Below are 19,870 nucleotides of genomic sequence, written 5' to 3' on the forward strand. Positions count from 1 at the left end.
GTAATGCCACTATAAGATACAACTTACATTGTTCAGGCCTATATTTTTGCTGCATTTTCTCTTTCTCGCTCTTAAGCATAGGATCTAAAATGTTGATCTGTAACAGTATGGGGAATAAAAAGCAATACGCTCTTCAGATACTTATTTTTCTGTTAGATGTGGTAAATATCATTGTTATAATTAAATCGCCTGCTTGGATTCATATAGGATAGGCCTAGACATGCAAGTTTCTTCTGGGGAGAGCAAAACCCAAAATTAGCCAGGGGCGATTTTTAAATTATTATATTCATGTCCTACGAAATTAAGCTACAATAGAAGCATTATTCTTTTTTTGGTGAGGCTCATTTTTTGGGTGACAGTATGCAAGTAGCAATTATATTTCATGACACTTGAACATAAAACTTTACCCCCTTTTTCTTCACTTTAATGATTAGCGGTCAGTAAAAATACTTCGTGGGTCGCATCTGGCCAGCTTTTTGCCCAGGTCTGATGTAGGACATGGTCGTTACAGGGTTATCCATCGAAATAAAGACGATATTTAACCTAAATAGTACGTGAATCCAACCCAAATGGGAGTTTAAATGTACAAAAAACACAAGTACATACGATTGTTTTTTTTTTTCCAACAAATGGTAGTAAATTCGGTTGAACCAGGTCATCTGATGTTGTGTAGTGGTTTAACAGCTACACAAACGGTCCTGGCGTTTTTTCAGGGATATCCTCTGAAAGCATGGTCGCAGGAAGTCTTGCCTCTGGAAGGCGTCTGACTTCCTGGTTCCCGATCGGCTGGGGCGGTTTGCCAGACATTGGAATAAGGCGAAGAGCCGGGGGCACCAGGATCGGATGCCTTTTCTGATGTCTTTATTTTAAAAAAAGGGAAACATACCAGAGGGAGGTTTGCTCCAGTTTGTTTGGTTTATCGGGGGGGTCCATTCGTGCACCTCGGGGACAGAGGAGGCGTGACTCGCTCTTCGAACCTGGGGGGGTGAGAGAGTCAGTTAATGTGTGGCTGACTTATCAGACGCAGAGTGATCGGGGCTTAAATATCAGTCTGACAAATACAATTATATGCATTCATATACCCGGAGAAAATACTCTGAAGACATCCGCTGAAGGGACAAGTGGCTCTCGACTGGGGAAAATGGTGAGCGATCGCATTGTTTAGCGCCCGAATGATCGTGTGTCAGTAACCCTGCAATCGGCTAGTTTGAACGTTTAGAGCCCTATCTGGTTACCTGGGTGGGTATGACTGACTATCCAGGCGAGAGGTGTGATGTCCCGCCGCATGCTGCTGCCAGCCCTGCGTCCTGCAAAGAGCCAACAAACACACGGGCAGCATCTGAACAAATCATACGTATTATTGCGTGGTTTCGGTTTCTCTAACTGCTGTGGGTTTAAAATAAGAGACGCCTTGATGTTCAGATCTCCGGTATGCGAAACGACAGGCTTCCCAGATGTTAAGCAGTTTCAACCTTGGCGCAGCTAGTTTTGAAAGGCGGCTAGAAAATGGCACACTGTTGTAATAACCAGCCCTGATATCGCCGGCTTAGTGAACTAATCGAGAGTTCTTAAAAATCGCTACATTGGTTTTGAATAATCGGGTCTGTTACAACGTAACTTGACTGGAAATCCCAATTATACAAATCGAAGAGAATGGGGGTTTGGCCGTCCTAGCTACGATAAACTTGCCAAGCAATGCAAGCTGTTTTGTTTAAGTTTTTGTTATCATCCCTGAAATTGCCCAGGTAGGTTGAGGGGTTTAATGAAGGCGTGTTTTGTTCATTTATAGGCGGTGTTTAAATATACCCACGGATGCTTACAGTGGGTGTTATTTACAGCTCCCCCTATTAACTATTTGATTTCAGCTAGCTGGTTGAATGGTGATCAGACTTGGGGGGATGTTTATTTGTGTGTGGGATGACCGTCCTGAGGCATGGCTGGCATCCCAGGTAAAGGACACTGGGACTGGCGCAGGGACAGTGTTGTAAGGCAGCCTCCTTGGGGGGTCCTTGCACCATCACCTCATATTTTATTCATCCACTCTACGCTTAACCTCCGTTGCAGGATTTCTATTACATGTCTTAATTTCATTCCGAGCATCTTTTTGTTTTTGGATGACACTTTTGGTCAGTGTCCTACTGCGGCGGGCTGCAGCTTTTGACCATAAAGATGGTCGTGCTGATGTACCACTCGTCCCTGGTGGCTCCAGCGGACAGTAATCTAATGCGCTCGCTGCCGGGCTCAGACACTCTTGGGCTCCGCCACGGTATCGGCCAAAGAAACCATGGCACCTGGCCTGTAGACGGAGGTTCAAAGATCTGCTAATGAATGCCCTGTAATACCAGGTCAGAGGTACCTAGGACCACCATGCCTGTTGAAGCGCTTAATTGCAGATTCTTTTTCACATTGGGAAGCCCCAGAACTGGGAGGCTAAACCCTGAGTGGTTGTTGCTATGGCAACAACCATGGACCCCCCAAAAATAGAAAAAAAAAAAAGTGGCTCTTCGATGTCTGTCAGAATTTCTTAGGACTCGGGACCACCCTGGACACGCTGGGTCATTTTATTCAAGCACAGGAGGAGATCTGGAAAAGCTGACACAGAAATTCCCCTCACATCATCTTTTCCGCTCCTCCGTCCTGCAGATACCTGGTTGGCATGAGTGATTAAGCCAATCCTGATTTTCAGGTTGCCATTCGCATTCACGTTGGACAGGTAGCGGCGAATTGCACTTTTTCTCACTATGCATTGCTGTTACTCACAGTATTCACCTGTTCTGGGCGTGTTCCTCGCAAAAACTGATCCCTGATACGTGGACACATCAAAAGTCAAGATTGTACTGTAATTATGTGTTAGATTCCTTAGCATAGTATAATTTCCAATTCTTGTATTGGCACAGCTATAATAGCTCTGTGGCTTAACTCCTTCTGGCTTGTGGATTCCACTCCCTTCCCTGGCTCCCTGTGTATATTTTATGATTGTTGGTTGCGTCTATGATTTCTGGTTTAATCTGTTTTTATTTTGTTTCAGCCTCTGCTTATCAATCCCTGAGATCTTGCGACCAAATTAAAAAGCTTTTTTAATGTATGAGTTACCGATTTGCGAATCTGGATGCCAATCGCTCTCCGTGTCCTCACAACGAAATTATTTACATCTGAAGACAGATGTAAATATTTTGTTTGCATGCTGATATTCTACCTCTCTATTTCCACACATCACTCCTCAACCTTTATGTATTCATTTATTTATTTTTAAGGAATGCAGTGTTTGATAATTACGCAAAACCTCCACGTAGAACTACAATGTTTTCGATTCTACATTTGCTGCTTTGGGTGCAGCATGTAGGCACAGTGATTAGCATTGAGCTCTGTAACACCTAAATTTCTCATTCGTGGGATAATAAAGGTTTATTCTATTCTATTCTATTCTATTCTATTGTTGCCTCATACCTCTGAGACCAGGGTTCGACATACCTTTGTGTGTGGAGCTTGCATGTTCTTGCTGTGCTGTTAGGGGGTTTCCTCCAGGTTTTCCAGTCCCCCCCAATGACCCTGAGTAGGACAAATGGCTCTAAGAAATGGATGTATGGAGTTGCTGATTTGGATCTTGGGGGAGGAGCAGATGATGTGCCGTGAGAGAGGCAGCTGGCCCAGCTCATATGCATACACAAACGAGGAATCGGGAACGCTGCGTGGGGCCTGTGCCAGCAATCTGGAAGTTTCTCAGATGATGGTGGAAGCCAGTGAGCACCCAGGTCAGATGGGTCTTCCATGTGGTCATCAGAAGAAGGGGCTGCTCGTGGTGAGGCTTCCATCTGAACAGGGGATGGGGGGGGGGGGGGGGGGTCGCCCACAGCCATCATCAAGTTTGGCCAAGACTGTCTTTCCTCTTTTGTTGGCTAAATCCTCTAATCTGTTACGGTTTTCAAAGCCAGATTTCTTCCGTTTCAGAAATCGCAGACGTACATAGACAAACGCCGAGGCTCCAAATGAATCCGAACGAGTCGCAGGTGATTTGTTTAGTTCAGATGTTTTCAAAACCGTGCTCCATCCGCCTCAACAGGCTGGCGTTTCTCAAAACCTTCATAGTGTTATGATTTTGTAACTTCAGAGAGAGATTTCAGTATGATGACCCTTGGACAGATTCTGTAGGCTCCGCCCCTGACGTCTTAAGCTCCTAGCAATGCCGTTGGACATACACTAATCCTACTCTGTAAAACAAACTATACTTCTTGGATTAACTCAAAATGACCAATTAGATACAATTTTATATCTCCGCATAAATAAGGTTGCAAAATGCCTGTTTTTCTCATACACTCTCTTATTGAGGGACAAACCTGTCACTTAACTGTCTGTAGCTCCCTTCACCTCGAATATGAACATTCATCTGTGTTAAGGAAACTGATACAGCAGTTAATCGATGGTAGCCCCTTGCAGCCTATTCTCTTTAGCGCGAGGTGGCTTTATGCCGCGAGGAATCCGCGGTTCTCGTTCCCGTGGATCTCGTGCTTCCCGGAGGCTCGGTCAGCCGAGAGAGACTGCAGGTCGCGTGGCGGCCGTAATGGAGCAAATGAGCGGGTTCCGGATTGCAGCACCCGACACGCTCCCGCGCGCTTGTGAGCTTCCGCGGATATCGCGTTATAGAGCGATCCTTTGCCAGAAAACACGGTGACGGACATATTTGCTTGTCTCGTTGTTTGCATACAGACTGCTGAGTCATGTTCTCGCTGCTCCCTCACCCCTCCCGCTTCTGATTTCCCAGCAGGCCCATGGAGCGGCCGTGGTAGGATGAGGATCCCGACTTCGCGCTGCAGGGATATCGAGAGGCAGGCCGGCTTTCTCCAGCCCGAGCAGTGCGCCCCACCCCCTCTGCACGGCCCCCCCGCCGCCATGTGGTTCATCAGGGATGGCTGTGGCATCGTCTGTAGCATTATCACCTGGCTGCTGGTTTTCTATGCCGAGTTCGTGGTGATTTTTGTCATGCTGCTGCCCTCAAAGAGCCTGGCCTACAGCCTGATCAACGGGAGCCTCTTCAACAGCCTGGCCTTCCTCGCTCTGGCCTCCCATTTTAGGGCCATGTGCACTGACCCGGTAAGCCCTAAGGTCCATCCCTTCTCGATTATCTTCGTCAAACCTCGCAGTTTGCCAGCCTTGTTTCTATTAAAAGTTTATCTTTTAAAATCCCTAGTTGTTTCAGTGGCATTTTCGGCAGTAGGTGGGGTACCAACGATGACTTTAGCCCTCACTCTCCTAATTTTCAGTCCTGTCCACTGTCTTGTCTTCTGCCAGAAGCAGATGGTAAAGTGTAGAGTCTGAAAGTAATTGTCAGGTTAACCAAAACCAGCCAGGCAGGCCGTAGAAGAAGGTGTGTTTGGTAGAAGGAGGTGTGGTTGGTGTGAAGAGATGTGTCTCTGGTTTCAAAACCTAATGGTGTCAGTTCATTTTCATAGGGATAAAGGACTGATGCTGCTCTATATGACCAAGTAATTTGAAGTTGGTCGGCCCATTGTTGCTGTAATAGCCTCTCCTATTCTTGCTGGTGGGATTTGCTGCCATTCAGGTTGGGTATTGATGCTGGGTGATCAGGTCCCGTTCTGTGAGCTTTTGTGGCTGCGAATTCGTGGCTGAACTTGCTCCCAGATGTTTTCACTTCACAGCCACTTCACTTGTGGTCGACCAAGGCAGCTCTAACAGGGCAGAAAAACGGACTTGTTGGAAAGTCATTAACCTTTTCTGTACAACCGCCCATTCCGCTGTTAATGTTTGTTGCAGAAAATTGCATGGCTGTATGCTCAATTGTCAGTAATCGTTATAGCTTAATTAAACAATCAATATGGGTGCTATATATCTTTGGCTGCATAGTGTATCAGTTAGGTCAGCAGATGTGAGCACCACGATCTGCTCTCCGTAGGGCGCCGTGCCGAAGGGGAATGCCACAAAGGAGTTCATCGAGAGCCTGCAGCTGAAACCCGGCCAGGTGGTCTACAAGTGTCCCAAGTGCTGTAGCATCAAGCCAGACAGAGCACACCACTGCAGGTAAGACACTGCACTAGTGCCCCGCCCGCCCACCAAACACACCACTGCAGGTAAGACACTGCACTAGTGCCCCGCCCGCCCACCAAACACACCACTGCAGGTAAGACACTGCACTAGTGCCCCGCCCGCCCACCAAACACACCACTGCAGGTAAGACACTGCACTAGTGCCCCGCCCGCCCACCAAACACACCACTGCAGGTAAGACACTGCACTAGTGCCCCGCCCGCCCACCAAACACACCACTGCAGGTAAGACACTGCACTAGTGCCCCGCCCGCCCACCAAACACACCACTGCAGGTAAGACACTGCACTAGTGCCCCGCCCGCCCACCAAACACACCACTGCAGGTAAGACACTGCACTAGTGCCCCGCCCGCCCACCAAACACACCACTGCAGGTAAGACACTGCACTAGTGCCCCGCCCGCCCACCAAACACACCACTGCAGGTAAGACACCGCACTAGTGCCCCGCCCGCCCGCCCACCAAACACACCACTGCAGGTAAGACACCGCACTAGTGCCCCGCCCGCCCGCCCACCAAACACACCACTGCAGGTAAGACACCACACTAGTGCCCCGCCCTGCCCGCCCACCAAACACACCACTGCAGGTAAGACACTGCACTAGTGCCCCGCCCGCCCACCAAACACACCACTGCAGGTAAGACACCGCACTAGTGCCCCGCCCTGCCCGCCCACCAAACACACCACTGCAGGTAAGACACCGCACTAGTGCCCCGCCCTGCCCGCCCACCAAACACACCACTGCAGGCAAGACACCGCACTAGTGCCCCGCCCTGCCCGCCCACCAAACACACCACTGCAGGTAAGACACTGCACTAGTGCCCCGCCCGCCCACCAAACACACCACTGCAGGCAAGACACCGCACTAGTGCCCCGCCCTGCCCGCCCACCAAACACACCACTGCAGGTAAGACACTGCACTAGTGCCCCGCCCTGCCCGCCCACCAAACACACCACTGCAGGTAAGACACCGCACTAGTGCCCCGCCCGCCCACCAAACACACCACTGCAGGTTAGACACCGCACTAGTGCCCCGCCCACCAAACACACCACTGCACGGTACTGGTTGAGGGGTCATAGCAGCTGGGCCCCTCCCCATACTGCAGAAGCTGCCTGGCTTCACGTGTCACGTGGAGATGTGCGGCTGAGCTCCTCAGCGTGCCCCCCAGTGACAGCTGTGTGTTTCCTTCTTGTGTATTTTCATTCATATACTGCCGGTCTGCATTATAGATCCTCAGTGATGTCAGTGGATCTGGCAGCTTGCCACCACTCTCCCGTGTGGATGGGTATGACTCAGCAGCTGGCTGTGGTTTGGGGGGGGGGGGGGATGTCTGCCCTCACTGCAGCATAATGTGTGACGGAGCTGCCCCGTGTCGGCTGCATTGAGTTCTGTCCTCAGTGCATTTCCAGCTCTGGATCACTGTAGTGTGCTACATGAAAGAATTAGCAAGGGCCGGAACGTCCCTTAAATCCCTCCATTTCGTGGATGGATGAATGGTATGGTTATGTATAATATTGCTGAGACATATTGCCACCTCACTTGGACGTTTTGTTGTCCTTCTCCATACTCAGTCCCATCAGGAACAAAGCCAGCGCAGATCATCTCCTAACTAGCTGCTTCTCTCCAGTAAGGGACATTTGTCCAGTGAGACCTGAACTTGTTCACAGTGTGATGTGAGGCGTGCCCACCCCTTCCTCATGCCCGTCTCTCCCCCCGCCTCTACACCGCAGTGTCTGTAAGCGGTGCATAAGGAAGATGGACCACCACTGCCCCTGGGTCAACAACTGCGTGGGCGAGAACAACCAGAAGTACTTTGTACTTTTCACAGTGAGTGTCACCTGCCAGATGCTACCCCCCTCCCCCCCCCAACACTCATACAACCTTATGGACCAGTGTTATCTATAGATGAACACCGCACACACCCCATAAATCCATCGTCTGGCCGCCTTTTGGTTTTACACGTGCTCTGTGTGTGTGTTCCAGATGTACATCGCTCTGATCTCTCTGCACTCACTGGTCATGGTGGCCTTCCACTTCCTCTACTGCTTCGAGGAGGACTGGACTAGTAAGTGATCGCACTGTCTTTCATATCTGCAGTGGCCCATTTCTCTAACCACCACCCATTTGGTGAGACCCCCCTCCTCCCCCTCCACGTCCCGTGACCCTCTTCAACCTCACCCACCCAGCCCATGTTTTGGGTTCCATTTCCCGACCTACTTTTCTGGGGGCTCCTTGTTTTAAATGGTTCTCAATTGGCAGACTTCCCCTGCAGCAGAGATACATGTATATGAGTCATGTTCTTATTCTTAATGCAGTATTACTTTTTCCAGCTTCGCAAAAGCGCACGTAGAGATTTTAAGTGGCTGGAGGCACAGAGCTGCGTGAGGCGGGGTATCTGAGGGACGGATTTTGTTTGAATTCTGATGCACTCCATTTTCCAGTAAACACAACCCCTCGAGCTTTAAGGGGTCGGAACTTGGGCCAGACTGTCACACCATTTCTATCTTTATGATTGGCTGTTGAAGTCATGGAATGATGCACATCCATCACCATAGTGATGAAAAGTCACCTCATACAGGCCCCTGCAGGAGCAGAGGTAACCATTTATAGTTAGTAGGACCGATTTTACTACCACTGAACAGGAAACAAAGTCGGTCAGTCTCCATTTGTGTATGTCCATAATAGGATATCTGTAGAACTGGTGAAAGAAAACAATGTAATTTAGCGTGAGAGAGAAGTGAAACATTACAACACTGTATTTTTTTTACTGTATGTGCTGCATTTTCTTGTAGTGTTTAAAAAAAAAAAAAAAAAAAACCACAACTTACATTAGTGGCTATTAGGACCCGAACTGAGGAGTCCCTCAAAATGCCTGTGTGAAATTAGCTTTTTTTCCCTCACAGTTAATATGTGAATTCCTACGTTAACTTTCTGTGATGGCTGGGTTTATGTGACTCTCTTTGGCGCTTAAAGAAATTAATGATATTCTTTATTCCTATGTGTTTATAAAGCACTGACATAAGTAGTAAATGCTTTACTGCTGTTTATTATTGTTGTACATCTGTGCCTGTTACAGATATTTTTATGCTAGAATTCTTTTAAAACTTTTTAAATTTAAAAATGAATTTTGACAATAAAATATAATATGAATTCTGAGAAGGTCTTTGGCCTTTCAGTATTCCTATGTGCTTTTTTTGCAATTGCACCGATCCAATTTTTTCAGTGCCGATACCATCTGTTCAGGTATCAGGATTGTATCGGCTGATATAAGTACCAATCCAATACCAGAGCTCTTTTTTTTAAAACGCATAAATACAAATGAAAAATAAATGTATGACAAGCGTTAAAAAAAAAAAGCAGCTACTAGAAGTATTTGTACATTTGCAGCAAAATTTGTGAAAATGAGCTATTTAAAGAAAACAGCAGATGCAAATAAAATGCTAAAACTTCGCTGCAATTGCAGCCCCTCGTGTATCACAAGCTGCAGCGAGGGCACAAAACATCCCAAGCCAGCGAGTCCCAAACTATCCATTGCTTTTTTCACATTAGTCCTGTTGTCTCGCACAATTGGGTGCTCTTTGTTTGGTAGGATTTTTCTGTTATCCAGTATATGACTGAAGTGCTGGTGTCTGATCCATGAAGTTCTTCCAACTTGTGGTGCCACATTCTGAAAGTTTGTAGCTTGTAGGCTTCACCCAGGCTTCAGTTATAACTTAAGAGAAATGGGCCACACAGCCAAGGTCTGAATATGTGGAGTGAAACTCATCCACTTGACATCTTTAACTTGTTCCTCGATGAGCTCAATCACTTTAGAGTGCAGTTCAGGCAAACTGTCTCAGAAATATATTTTTGAGATGGCAAACTGTACCTTGATTCTAGATGTTGAATCAAGCAATTAAATCCCACATCGTCGATTACGTCTAGAACAATGAATTATTTTTGCCACTTTTGGGCTACTGTTTGGAAGTTTTTTATGACAACTAAATGGCGTAAAGTCGGCCTGTTGCATGTTAGTTTGCTCTGCAAGCACGCGAGTCACATTCATGCTGTGTTCCATTTGAGCTCGTAACTTGTAAATTCCTTAGTAGTAAATGTCAACTGGATCGCCTCCTCAAGTTGGAATTTCGACTCGTGAACTTGGAGGAATTGACACGACCCCAAGCTCAGAATTCAAGATGGCTACGCCATTTATCAACAGAAGTGAAAAGTTGTAGTTTTGTACTTTTTTTTAGCAGTAATGTCTTATTTGTGGCTCATTAAATCGGTCGCACACACAATACTGTCCAATCTATCAGTAAATGGAACGCGGCATCAGCATCATCACCCGCTTATCTGATGTTCCTGCGCTGCTCCGACTGCAAAGGGGATGCAAATGACATCAGAGTCGCTGTGCTCACATGCACTGAGCAAAAAAACAAGGCAGCATTAGTGTTCAGCTTGAACGCTGGAAAAACACATCTGAAATAGGGGGAAAAGCTGTCCTGCGATGAGTCACATATGACTGATACCCAGTCCGTATAATAGGTATGGGTCGGTGCCGATACTGATCCCAAATATCAGATTGGTGCACCTCTAGTTTTGTCAGTATACTGAAAACAGGTTCATTCTTATCCACTTGCTCTACATCTGCTGATGTCATTGTTCTCAGATCAACAAAGACAGCCCTTTAGGGTTTAGCAGCGCACCTGCTTGCTCCGTGAGAAGTGATCAGAGTGGCCTACAGTAAAGGTGGGGCCTGTAGAGTTAAGCCAGGATCACGGATGCTGGTTCCTGTGGCTGAACGTGCTCTCTGGCTCCCCCTGGTGTTAATGTCTGTTTTCCCCCTTCCCCAGAGTGTAGCACCTTTTCGCCTCCAGCAACTGTCATCCTGCTCATCCTCTTGTGTTTCGAAGGCCTCCTCTTCCTCATATTCACATCCGTGATGTTTGGAACCCAAGTGCATTCCATCTGTACCGACGAAACCGTAAGTGATCCCCCGCATGACCTGCCTTGCCTTCTGACCCCCTTTGAAATGCCCGGCCCCTTAACCACACAGCCTGCTAAGGTGACACAAGGCAATTCCACTTGCTGCCACGCTGTGGCGCTGCGCCAGTTGGGTGAGGAACAGTGCTCTTCTTAACGTCTCGCAGAGAGTGTACCAGCGAACCGAATTTAATGCGGAAATTGTGGCTGAACCTGTGCTTGGTCCTGCCACCTCGGCTGCTCTGAACTTCAGGCGAGTCCGGTTGGCTCATCTGCGTTTGGTGCCATCAGTTCAAAGTAGACAAGGCGGCAGCCCGGTGTGAGGTGGCAGCAGAGTGGAGCATGAAATCACTGGCAGAAGCCTAACATAAAGTTGAATTGAGAGTAAAAGATTCTTTATTACATTTGGTGGTTCTGAGCAGCTGGCGGTGGATACGGGAGGTTAGCTGTGGCTGGCATGCTGAGGTGGTGTCTAGCTGTGTCTGTGCTGGGGTTTAATAAGGGTCATACGTGCCTTTGTGTCCTTGTGTGACTGAGAGTGTCTGTCCAGGTTCTGCTGTTCTCCCTCGATGGATCTTTGTATAAATTTCCAGTACTGCTAATTCTTTGTGTTTCTGAAGACATGGATGTTCCTTTTGAATTAAGCTTTAGTGTAGGTATCACGCAGGATTCAGCAGGTGTGCTCCTTTGGACAGCGTGATTGTCTGAGCCGTAAACGAAAGCATTTCAGTCATGGGGTTTGTGCAGTCTGGACCCAGAGAATGTAGGCATTTCAGCTCTGGTCGAACTTCCAAAAACGTAATTGTTGAGGGAGAAGGCTGAGTCCTTTAAGCTGGACATACACTGTGCGATTTCTCAGCCCGTTTTGAGCCGATTTTTCACCAGTGTGATAATTCCTGGAGTCGGGCCGATTTTCAGCTTGATTGTGCGTCGTATATCGTATAGTGTACAGGATGTAAGGAGCACCGATTCACCGTGCGACCGTCAATCGGACGATCGCGAGAAAATCTAACCTGTTTGAAAGTTTGGTCGCCCGTCGTGGGGACATCGCACCGTGGAAGCAGATCCACGAGCCGACTCGCTTCAACCTGAGTGGGTTGTCCTCACTGCACACGTGCGAACAGAGAACTGAAGTACTGAGAGATGAGATTAGATATGTGCGCACACTTGCCTGTTGCCAGAAACCGTATTGTAAGAATGTAAGAATTTCCTTGGGTTCCTTTAAATCAGAGCTAGATAAGATTTCAACGACTCTGAGCTATTAGTTTAGTTCTCCCCAAGCGAGCTTGATGGGCCGAATGGCCTCCTCTCGTTTGTATAGTTCTTATGTTCTTATGTTCTTATGTAACAGAAAGCCTGTCCTTGGGACAATATTGAGATTTAAGGACTGTGATAAATTGCACTTGAGTAAGCACAACATAACTGACCTGAACGTTTGAACGAGCAAGCAAGCAAGAAGAAGCAGGCATGTTATTGTTTGCATTACAAGTTCTGTGTAGGTATCAGGCTATCTGCAGTGTAATTTTAGATTTTTCTGAGCAGAAAATTGCACAAATGACCAAAGAGGTGCATTTCGCTGTGATGAGCATCGTCACTGTCGCAGGTTCTTCTTCGTCTGCTTCTTTTTCGACGTTCACAGCTCCAGGTGCGGGAGCCTGACGTGTTCATATTGCTCGTGTAGCGTGAGCAGCCAGGTCGCATTCCAAGTATCGGACCATATAGTGCGCGGACGTAAATCGTGAGCTTTGCCTCTTCGTCGCATGGAATGTTTGTTACTTCAAGCTCTGTATTTGCTCCATTTCTCTGAGAATGTGTGATCAGGCTTTAGAGAAGAATTCCATTTAAAGTCAATTTATATATTTAAACCAACAGTTGAGTGTACTTGACCGATACTCGGGATCCTTTTCGTAACAGCAAAGACACTAATTTGACTAGAGAACTGTTGAGAATAAAGCAGACTATTATGTTTATGTACATTCCCACTCTGTCGATGTTTGTGTTCATGATACCGTGATACATGATACCTTCTGCAAGCACTGGGGGGAGGGGTAAGTGCCTTGGATGTTCTATGCACGGTGACATCATCGTAACCTCATAGAGAGGCCCTGCGAGTGCCTGTTTATGAATAAAACCCTTCCTAACCCCCTGCTCACTCTCTCTCTGTTTTTTTTTCTGTCTCCTGCCTCCTGCTACTTGGCTAACTCTCACACAGGGGTCGGCATTGGACCTTGGTGCAACAGAACTTTCAAATAGCGCCCTGGTGCGAGCACTGGATCAGACACGGATTGCGGACTTAAGCATTTATTTTTAACTACGTCATGTCCCCGAATATTTCACCAATCGGCATTGGTTGGTTTGTTTGGCCTGCCCACATTGACCCTTCAGTTAAAGTCATGGGCTTGTCATTATCACAGCTTTGCTGAGGGTGTCGATCTGTCGTATATTTCACGTAATTCTGTAACCACTCCCCAGATGAATAGTTGATTTGGTTCACCTGGAATCATACAGTATATGTCTCTTGCTTATTGAAAGCACCTGCGCAATGAGACACAAAGGTTTAAGATTCTTGAAGTTATGTCATGCTATAGAATACATGATGAACAACCGGCCGAAAGCATGAACGGTGTGATCATCGTTTCACACAACAGCTCCTTTTAAAAATACAAATCCTGCTTTTTTGACATTAAGATTAGGACTCATTTTAATGCTCATGGGAGTTTTACTTACACAAAAATGTTCTGAGGGCACAACAGAAATGATTGGTTCAGACATTTAGATTGTTAAGGAGGTGGGCCTAAGCACCTCCTTTAGTTGCTTTGACCCACCTCCTGGACAATTTGATTGGTTCTCTCTCTAAACCAATCGTTTTTCATTTTGTTTTCACACTTTTTTTAAAAAAAAATTTAAGTAAAACACTCATGAGCAATTTTAGTGGGTCAACGACACCCTGCTGGGTTGAGATAATGAATATTAATGATTGACATCATCACACCCATAGATTCCTAGCTGTGTGACTCCTAGGGAAATTCAGAATTAAAACAATGCAGTTCAAAGCCTTTTCCACAGTCTTTTTGATGCTTCAGTTGAAAACGTAATTTTTAAAATGGCATACAAGCTGGCATGAGGCTTGTGGCGGAGCCTGAGGCAAAGCCTTCAGAGAGTCGCGGGGTTCGGAAGGTGGAAGTTCTTAGCGTTGTAGTGAGAGTGACACGGTGATTATTGCTTATTGTTCTCTGACCCTTCCATACTGAAGTCTTGGTTGTCTCTCGTTATTTTCAGGGCATAGAGCAGTTGAAAAAGGAAGAGAGAAGATGGACTAAAAAGACTAAGTGGATGAACATGAAGGTGGTGTTTGGTCACCCCTTCTCGATAGGCTGGCTTAGCCCGTTCGCGACACCTGACCACGGGAAGGCCGATCCGTATCAGTATGTGGTCTGAAGGGCAGAGCCGGCTCAGCCAAGCCCGCCCCAGTCACCCGACCGCGTTGCCCCTTGCCCCAGTTCCCCGTACTCAGATACAGACTCATGAGGGCGCTGTTGAGGGCGATGCCGACCTGGATTATAACCTACACTCAAACTCTTCTTCTCATCTTTTTTAATCTGTGCTTTATTTTTTTTTTCCTCTGTAAACAATCGATGCAGAGTATTAACCTTTCAATATTTTGTTTACTTGTCTGTCTGTGTACTGTGTTAATTACGGCACTTCCTCTCTCTCACACTGGTGTCGCTCAAACCCTTGATTGAACGGATGTCAGAGCACGGGCCCTCTCTGATTGTGACAGCAGTGTGTAATTTGATTGTGAGAAAGCTCATGAGAGCACGGCGAGGTCTCTGCTCACTGGAAATGTGATATCAGAGCCAGAACTGAGAACCCAAAATACTTGGCTGGTTGATTCAAAGCACACACCATGTTGCCACGGCTTATATGCATGCTCTCTCTGCTTATTGGTGGGACTGGTCTGGACTTACTAATGATTGGGTGTTGTGCTTTCACCATTTGCCAATCAGTGTAGCAACTTGCACTCATTGATGTATTTATTTTTTTTTAGTTCTGGCTGATTAGATTGCAGAGCTTCATGACCTCCCTTCAATCTGGGTCTTGAAATTTGGTCCTACCATGTGACAGGTGGTGAAGTGCAACTAGAACTTTCTTGGTGTGTATATGTGAACGTGGATCCGCTCTATGCATAGAGTCCTCGTCATATGACCGCCACGATCTCTTCCTTGGTTCCTGTTCCAGCTCGCCCCTCCCCCACTCATAGAGCCCATGAATGAATGGGTTGTTGCGTGTGCTTTGGCTCTCCGTGCCGGCGACTTCTGCTAAAGTCTGTGAACACACCGCTGGTCTGACCTGTGCAAGCTACAGTGTGCCATGAAAACAGTACTCAATGATGAACTGAGTTGCAGAATTACCACAATGAATCTTGAACTTTTTTCCATAGTTGGGGAAAATACTGAACTCATAAGAAGAGCTTGAATTCACGAACTGAACAAGAGTTGCCAATTTTTTTTGTTTTGCTTTTATTCATTAATTTTCCGAAACGGGAATTGTGCAGCGATCAGACGTGGTGAGACACTTTGTGAATTGTGCCACGTTCGCTGTCAAGCGTACAGCTGACTCATCAGCACCTCCTGCAGGACTGCCACGGGATGGCTGCCAGTGCAGAAATGTTCTGTTGTCCTAGGTGGTTTTATTTGCTCTCTGTTATAACAATGTGTCACTTGCATTGTGTATAGACAGTAATCGGCTTGGCAGGGCACTCGTCACAGGGGGGCACATACTGCCCCCAAGAAGTTGTGACTGGTGTGAAGGGAACCGTCATAATTAAAATACCTGCCCTGATTGGCTGGCTTTGTGAAACGAAGAAAACTGGGTGGCCAAATATTCGTCGCCTTCATTTTTTTGGAAACATGCCAACATTTGTCCCCTAATAGATATCTTTTTCTCGTACCATGGATGCCCACTTACAGCTGGCAAAAGAAACGCTTAGAGGTTGCCTGCCCGCCTACACAGGCTAGGAGTCCAGCTCTCTCATAAGGGAATTCCATTCAGGAACGAGGTTTAAATACAATATACTCATCCGGATGTCTTTCCGAGGCAAGCATATTGTGCCATTTGCTGCCTTTCACTTCGAAAGAAAATGCAATAAACTTCTTTTTTCAGCCCCGTCTCCTTCCATCCTTTCCCAGAAATTCCCTGACTGAGTCTCTGCTTCTCAGCGTGCAATTTTAGCTCCAGTAATGAACTAATCGTTTCATCTCCAGTATAACAGGTGCGCCTCCACGTCATCGTAACCATAACCGTTACGTTAACCTGCTCTCTTCCTCCCTTTGTTAATTATTTAAGTAATAGCTTGTCACCCCTCCCTCCCTCCCTTTAAAGTGACACTATCAATTGTTGCTGCGCCCTTGCTAAAGCACAGTAGCCCTGGTGATTAACGTTACATCACACCCCAAAGTGGTAAGATGCAGGAGGTAAGATCCAGCCTAAGTAGTGGAAATGCTACAATGTAGCTGCATTTAGCTATAGCCGGTTAGATATTTGTCCGATTTTAAGAATCCCGCTGTTTTAGTATATGATGCGCGCATGCTAGTGGAATGTTCTAGAATGAGAGATGACAGGCATGTTGCATGGATTGCCATGTTTTTGAAGTAGAACGGTAGGCTGCAGAATATGTGGTTAGCAAAAGGTCATGTTTTTCCACATCATTCTATTTTTACCTGCATGCAATTTTTTTTTCCAAGCAGGATAGCAACTCCTTACCTCCTCCTTACAGTATAATTTCCTTTTACCCAAGTATCCTTTGTAATAAATGCCTTTATGGGGTCTGTGGAATTGTAGGATTTGCTAAATGTTTCTGCATTGTAACGAGAAATTATTTGGAATATTTTGAAAGGAGTTTGAAATGTAATTATGTCTGAAGTTATCACCTTTATAAAACAAAAAAACTGTAAATTAAACACGATTACAAATGGCTGTATAACAGTTTTTTTTTTTTGTAGTCTCACCCTGAATTCTCCTTTTGATAATAAATTGATCACTGCTGAGTTGCTGCAGTCGTGATAGCATTTTCAGACAGGTTTTCAAAAGGACGCCCTATGGGGGCCTTTGTTGAGATGTTGGCCTGCACTCTGTGGCTCACGAGGTGGTGGGGGTGTGTTTCTGTGGCAGGCTATTGAGCGCCTGAAGGGGCAGACCCCAACCTGGGAGAAGGTGTCGTGCTGGGAGGGCATGGAGGAGGCTTTCGGGGGGGCCCTGTCCCTTTCCTGGTTCAGCCCCTTCTCTGAGCTCCGCTGCCGAAAGAGGCCCTCCCCCCGTGTCCATGCCGCACCCACCGGGACCATCATCGAAGAGGACGTCATCGAGATCCCACTGGAGTACTGAGGCGGGGATGCCGCCAGCCTTCCACGGTTTGGGGATGGTGGCTCTGATTTGTAACTTCGATTTCACTTTTTGACTCGTGCAGATCCAACGTTGCTCATTGTAGAGCCACATTCTGGACTGCAAAGTCGAATCTCATTAAAGATTCACTCACACTAACGATAACTGGATGGGCAGCACCCACCGGAAGCGAGTGTATTAATTTCCCATCCAGGTGACAGCAGAGCTGCTTCAGTGCTGTCCAAGCTAATGCTCCAGAACGCATGCATGTATAAAATAGTTTGTATTTATTTGCAATGTGGCAAAGACAGACCATGTGCCTTGTGCCGTTAATAACCAGCATTTAACCTGGCTCGTGGGAGTTTTACATACACAAAAATGTTTTGAGGAGAGAACGAAAAATGACTGGTTGTCTCTCTCAGCCAATCAGATGGCTTGGTCCCGCCTCCTTTAGTTGCTTGGACCCACCTCCTCTGCAATCTGATTGGTTATATCTCTAAACCAATCATCTTTCATTCTACCCTCAGTACATTTTTTTGTGAAGTGGATCTCCCATGAATGTTAACTTGGCCCCGATGGGTCAGTGTCAGGGTGTGAGCAGGTAAAGGGACACAGGTGCAGTGCCTTTATCATCCAGCTTAGACGCATCTACCTTTGACGCATGTACCTTTTATACACCCTTAAATGGATTAATCACCATATCAGCGTTTCACTACATGCTGCTACAGAAAGAGGCATGGACCAGCATAAGGTCTGTTCTGGGGAGGTGCTACAGGTGTGTAGGTCACATGGGCGGAACTGGCATTACAAATGGAAGCTTTTTTTGTGTGACAAAGACAACTGGATCTGGTAACTCCGGACACTGTGTACCCTGTCTGCTGAAGTTGATAACACCTCAATAAAGTTTACCATTTTTATCACCCCCCTCCCCAATGTGTGCCTTTGTCTAAAGAGCTGCTGAGCGTCCGTTTCAGTCTGCTAGGACCTCACTGGTGAGCAGTCCTCAGTGCTTGCCTCTAGAGGGAGCTATGTTGTGGTGGGGGCTACAGCACAGAGCAGAGACTGTGGGGTTAATCCTGAGGGATTAACACAGGTTTCCTGCATCCCTAATTACTCCCATGGGAGGCAGCAAAGATGAGAGGTTACTTACAGCTGCCACCCAAAGCCAAGAACCAATGAGAATCAATATGAGCAAAGGGGCTCCTACTGAGGACCAATGAGAGCAAAGGGCTCTCAGTGAGGGCCAATAATAGCAAGTCGGTTCCCATCTGCCCCCTGGGATGTACTGATTCTGTGCCAACAGCAGACTGGAGCCGTCAATGAGCTATAACTAAGACATTTTATTTTAAGTAAAAACAACGTCAAGTTCTTCTATGTTACAAGTCAACTTCATGTTCCATGTATCCTGTACCTTACTGCCTGCTATCTGTGAGAGCATAGCACACCTCGCCCAGTCATTAACCTGCTGATTCCATAACCAATTACACAGTAGAAGGTCACAGTGAGGACAGGAGGGGAGGGGCACCATGGAGGGGGTGCCAGTCCATGGCAGGGCAAACACTCACACAGCAGCGCGCTGTGGGATATTTCAACACAGCAGTCCAAACTGCACGCCTTTGACCTGTGGGAGGATGCCGCATTAGCCATGGGGAGGATAAGCAAACTCCATCATAGACACAAAGCCAGGTGTGGGAATAGTGCCCAAACGATGGAGGTGCGATGGTCCCAGTGTGCTGCTTCAGTAATTAACAGACCATAATCCTGCTCACTGAGTTTGGATATTTAATTCCACACTCCTCTTCTAAAACTGGCTTTCATTTTGAACTTGTGCCAGACTTATTTTACCATTTATTTACCATTTCATCAAGCTTTTGCATAATAGTGACATGCACTGTATTGTGAAACAGAAACTGGTAAATACCTCCGAAGCTGCTCTTGAAGCTGATGGTATAACAGTTCAATTATAGCAGGAAGACGAATCCCAGGTCACCTGTATTCCCCTCAAATTATCCATGGGGTCGATTTGACCCCGCGCTACATGTAACATCTCTAAATCATTTTTCTGCTACAAATTCAATGACTCATCTTAAAGGTAGAAGTGTATGATTTTCTGCTGTACTTGGCCTCAGGAACGTCCCTCTTAGGGGTTCAGCAGAAGTCAGCAAGCATACTGGGACTCCACTTGTCTTGATATCATTTTTCCATATAAGAGAGAGAGCAGGACTCTGTCTCAATTTGTCCTAACATGCTACAGCCTGTAAAGTCTACAAAACAAACAGAGTTCTTTGCCCCATTCTGTCATAAAAATGTTCAGAAATAGAAACAAAATTGTTTTCCCGAAATTACTCTTAAATATGCCTGTGCATTTTTAATAAGGGATTATGTGCTTTCAATATAGGCAAAAAAATTACTGAAATTTTATAATTCAAGAACTAAGGGTGAGAGCAAAATTCTGAGCACATTTCTT

At 46.5% G+C, this 19,870-nt stretch overlaps 1 protein-coding gene and 1 long non-coding RNA gene across 4 annotated transcripts; both read left to right on the forward strand.

The window, feature by feature from the left end:
* Nucleotides 1-731: 731 nt before the first annotated feature.
* zdhhc3a (zinc finger DHHC-type palmitoyltransferase 3a) lies at nt 732-18,323 on the forward strand. Of its 3 annotated transcripts, none has more exons than XM_049025831.1 (7): nt 732-1,144; nt 4,760-5,088; nt 5,909-6,033; nt 7,791-7,887; nt 8,044-8,125; nt 10,893-11,023; nt 14,302-16,184. In XM_049025831.1, the coding sequence occupies exons 2-7, from the start codon at nt 4,786-4,788 to the stop codon at nt 14,458-14,460; spliced, it is 897 nt and encodes a 298-aa protein (XP_048881788.1). In that variant the 5' UTR covers nt 732-1,144; nt 4,760-4,785; the 3' UTR covers nt 14,461-16,184. The 3 variants fall into 3 exon arrangements, with proteins under 3 accessions (XP_048881788.1, XP_048881787.1, XP_048881786.1); XM_049025830.1 differs by lacking the exon at nt 14,302-16,184 and adding an exon at nt 17,194-18,323 and having other exon boundaries at nt 733-1,144; nt 4,763-5,088; XM_049025829.1 differs by lacking the exon at nt 14,302-16,184 and adding an exon at nt 17,194-18,323 and having other exon boundaries at nt 735-1,144.
* On the forward strand, nt 6,040-7,784 carry LOC125749015 (uncharacterized). Its single transcript, XR_007399726.1, has 3 exons — nt 6,040-6,483; nt 6,647-6,861; nt 6,912-7,784. It is a non-coding gene; the product is annotated as an uncharacterized LOC125749015 (long non-coding RNA).
* Nucleotides 18,324-19,870: the final 1,547 nt, after the last annotated feature.

Source organism: Brienomyrus brachyistius, chromosome 9 (assembly GCF_023856365.1).
Source record: "Brienomyrus brachyistius isolate T26 chromosome 9, BBRACH_0.4, whole genome shotgun sequence".
In the NCBI taxonomy this organism is placed as follows: Eukaryota; Metazoa; Chordata; class Actinopteri; order Osteoglossiformes; family Mormyridae; genus Brienomyrus; species Brienomyrus brachyistius.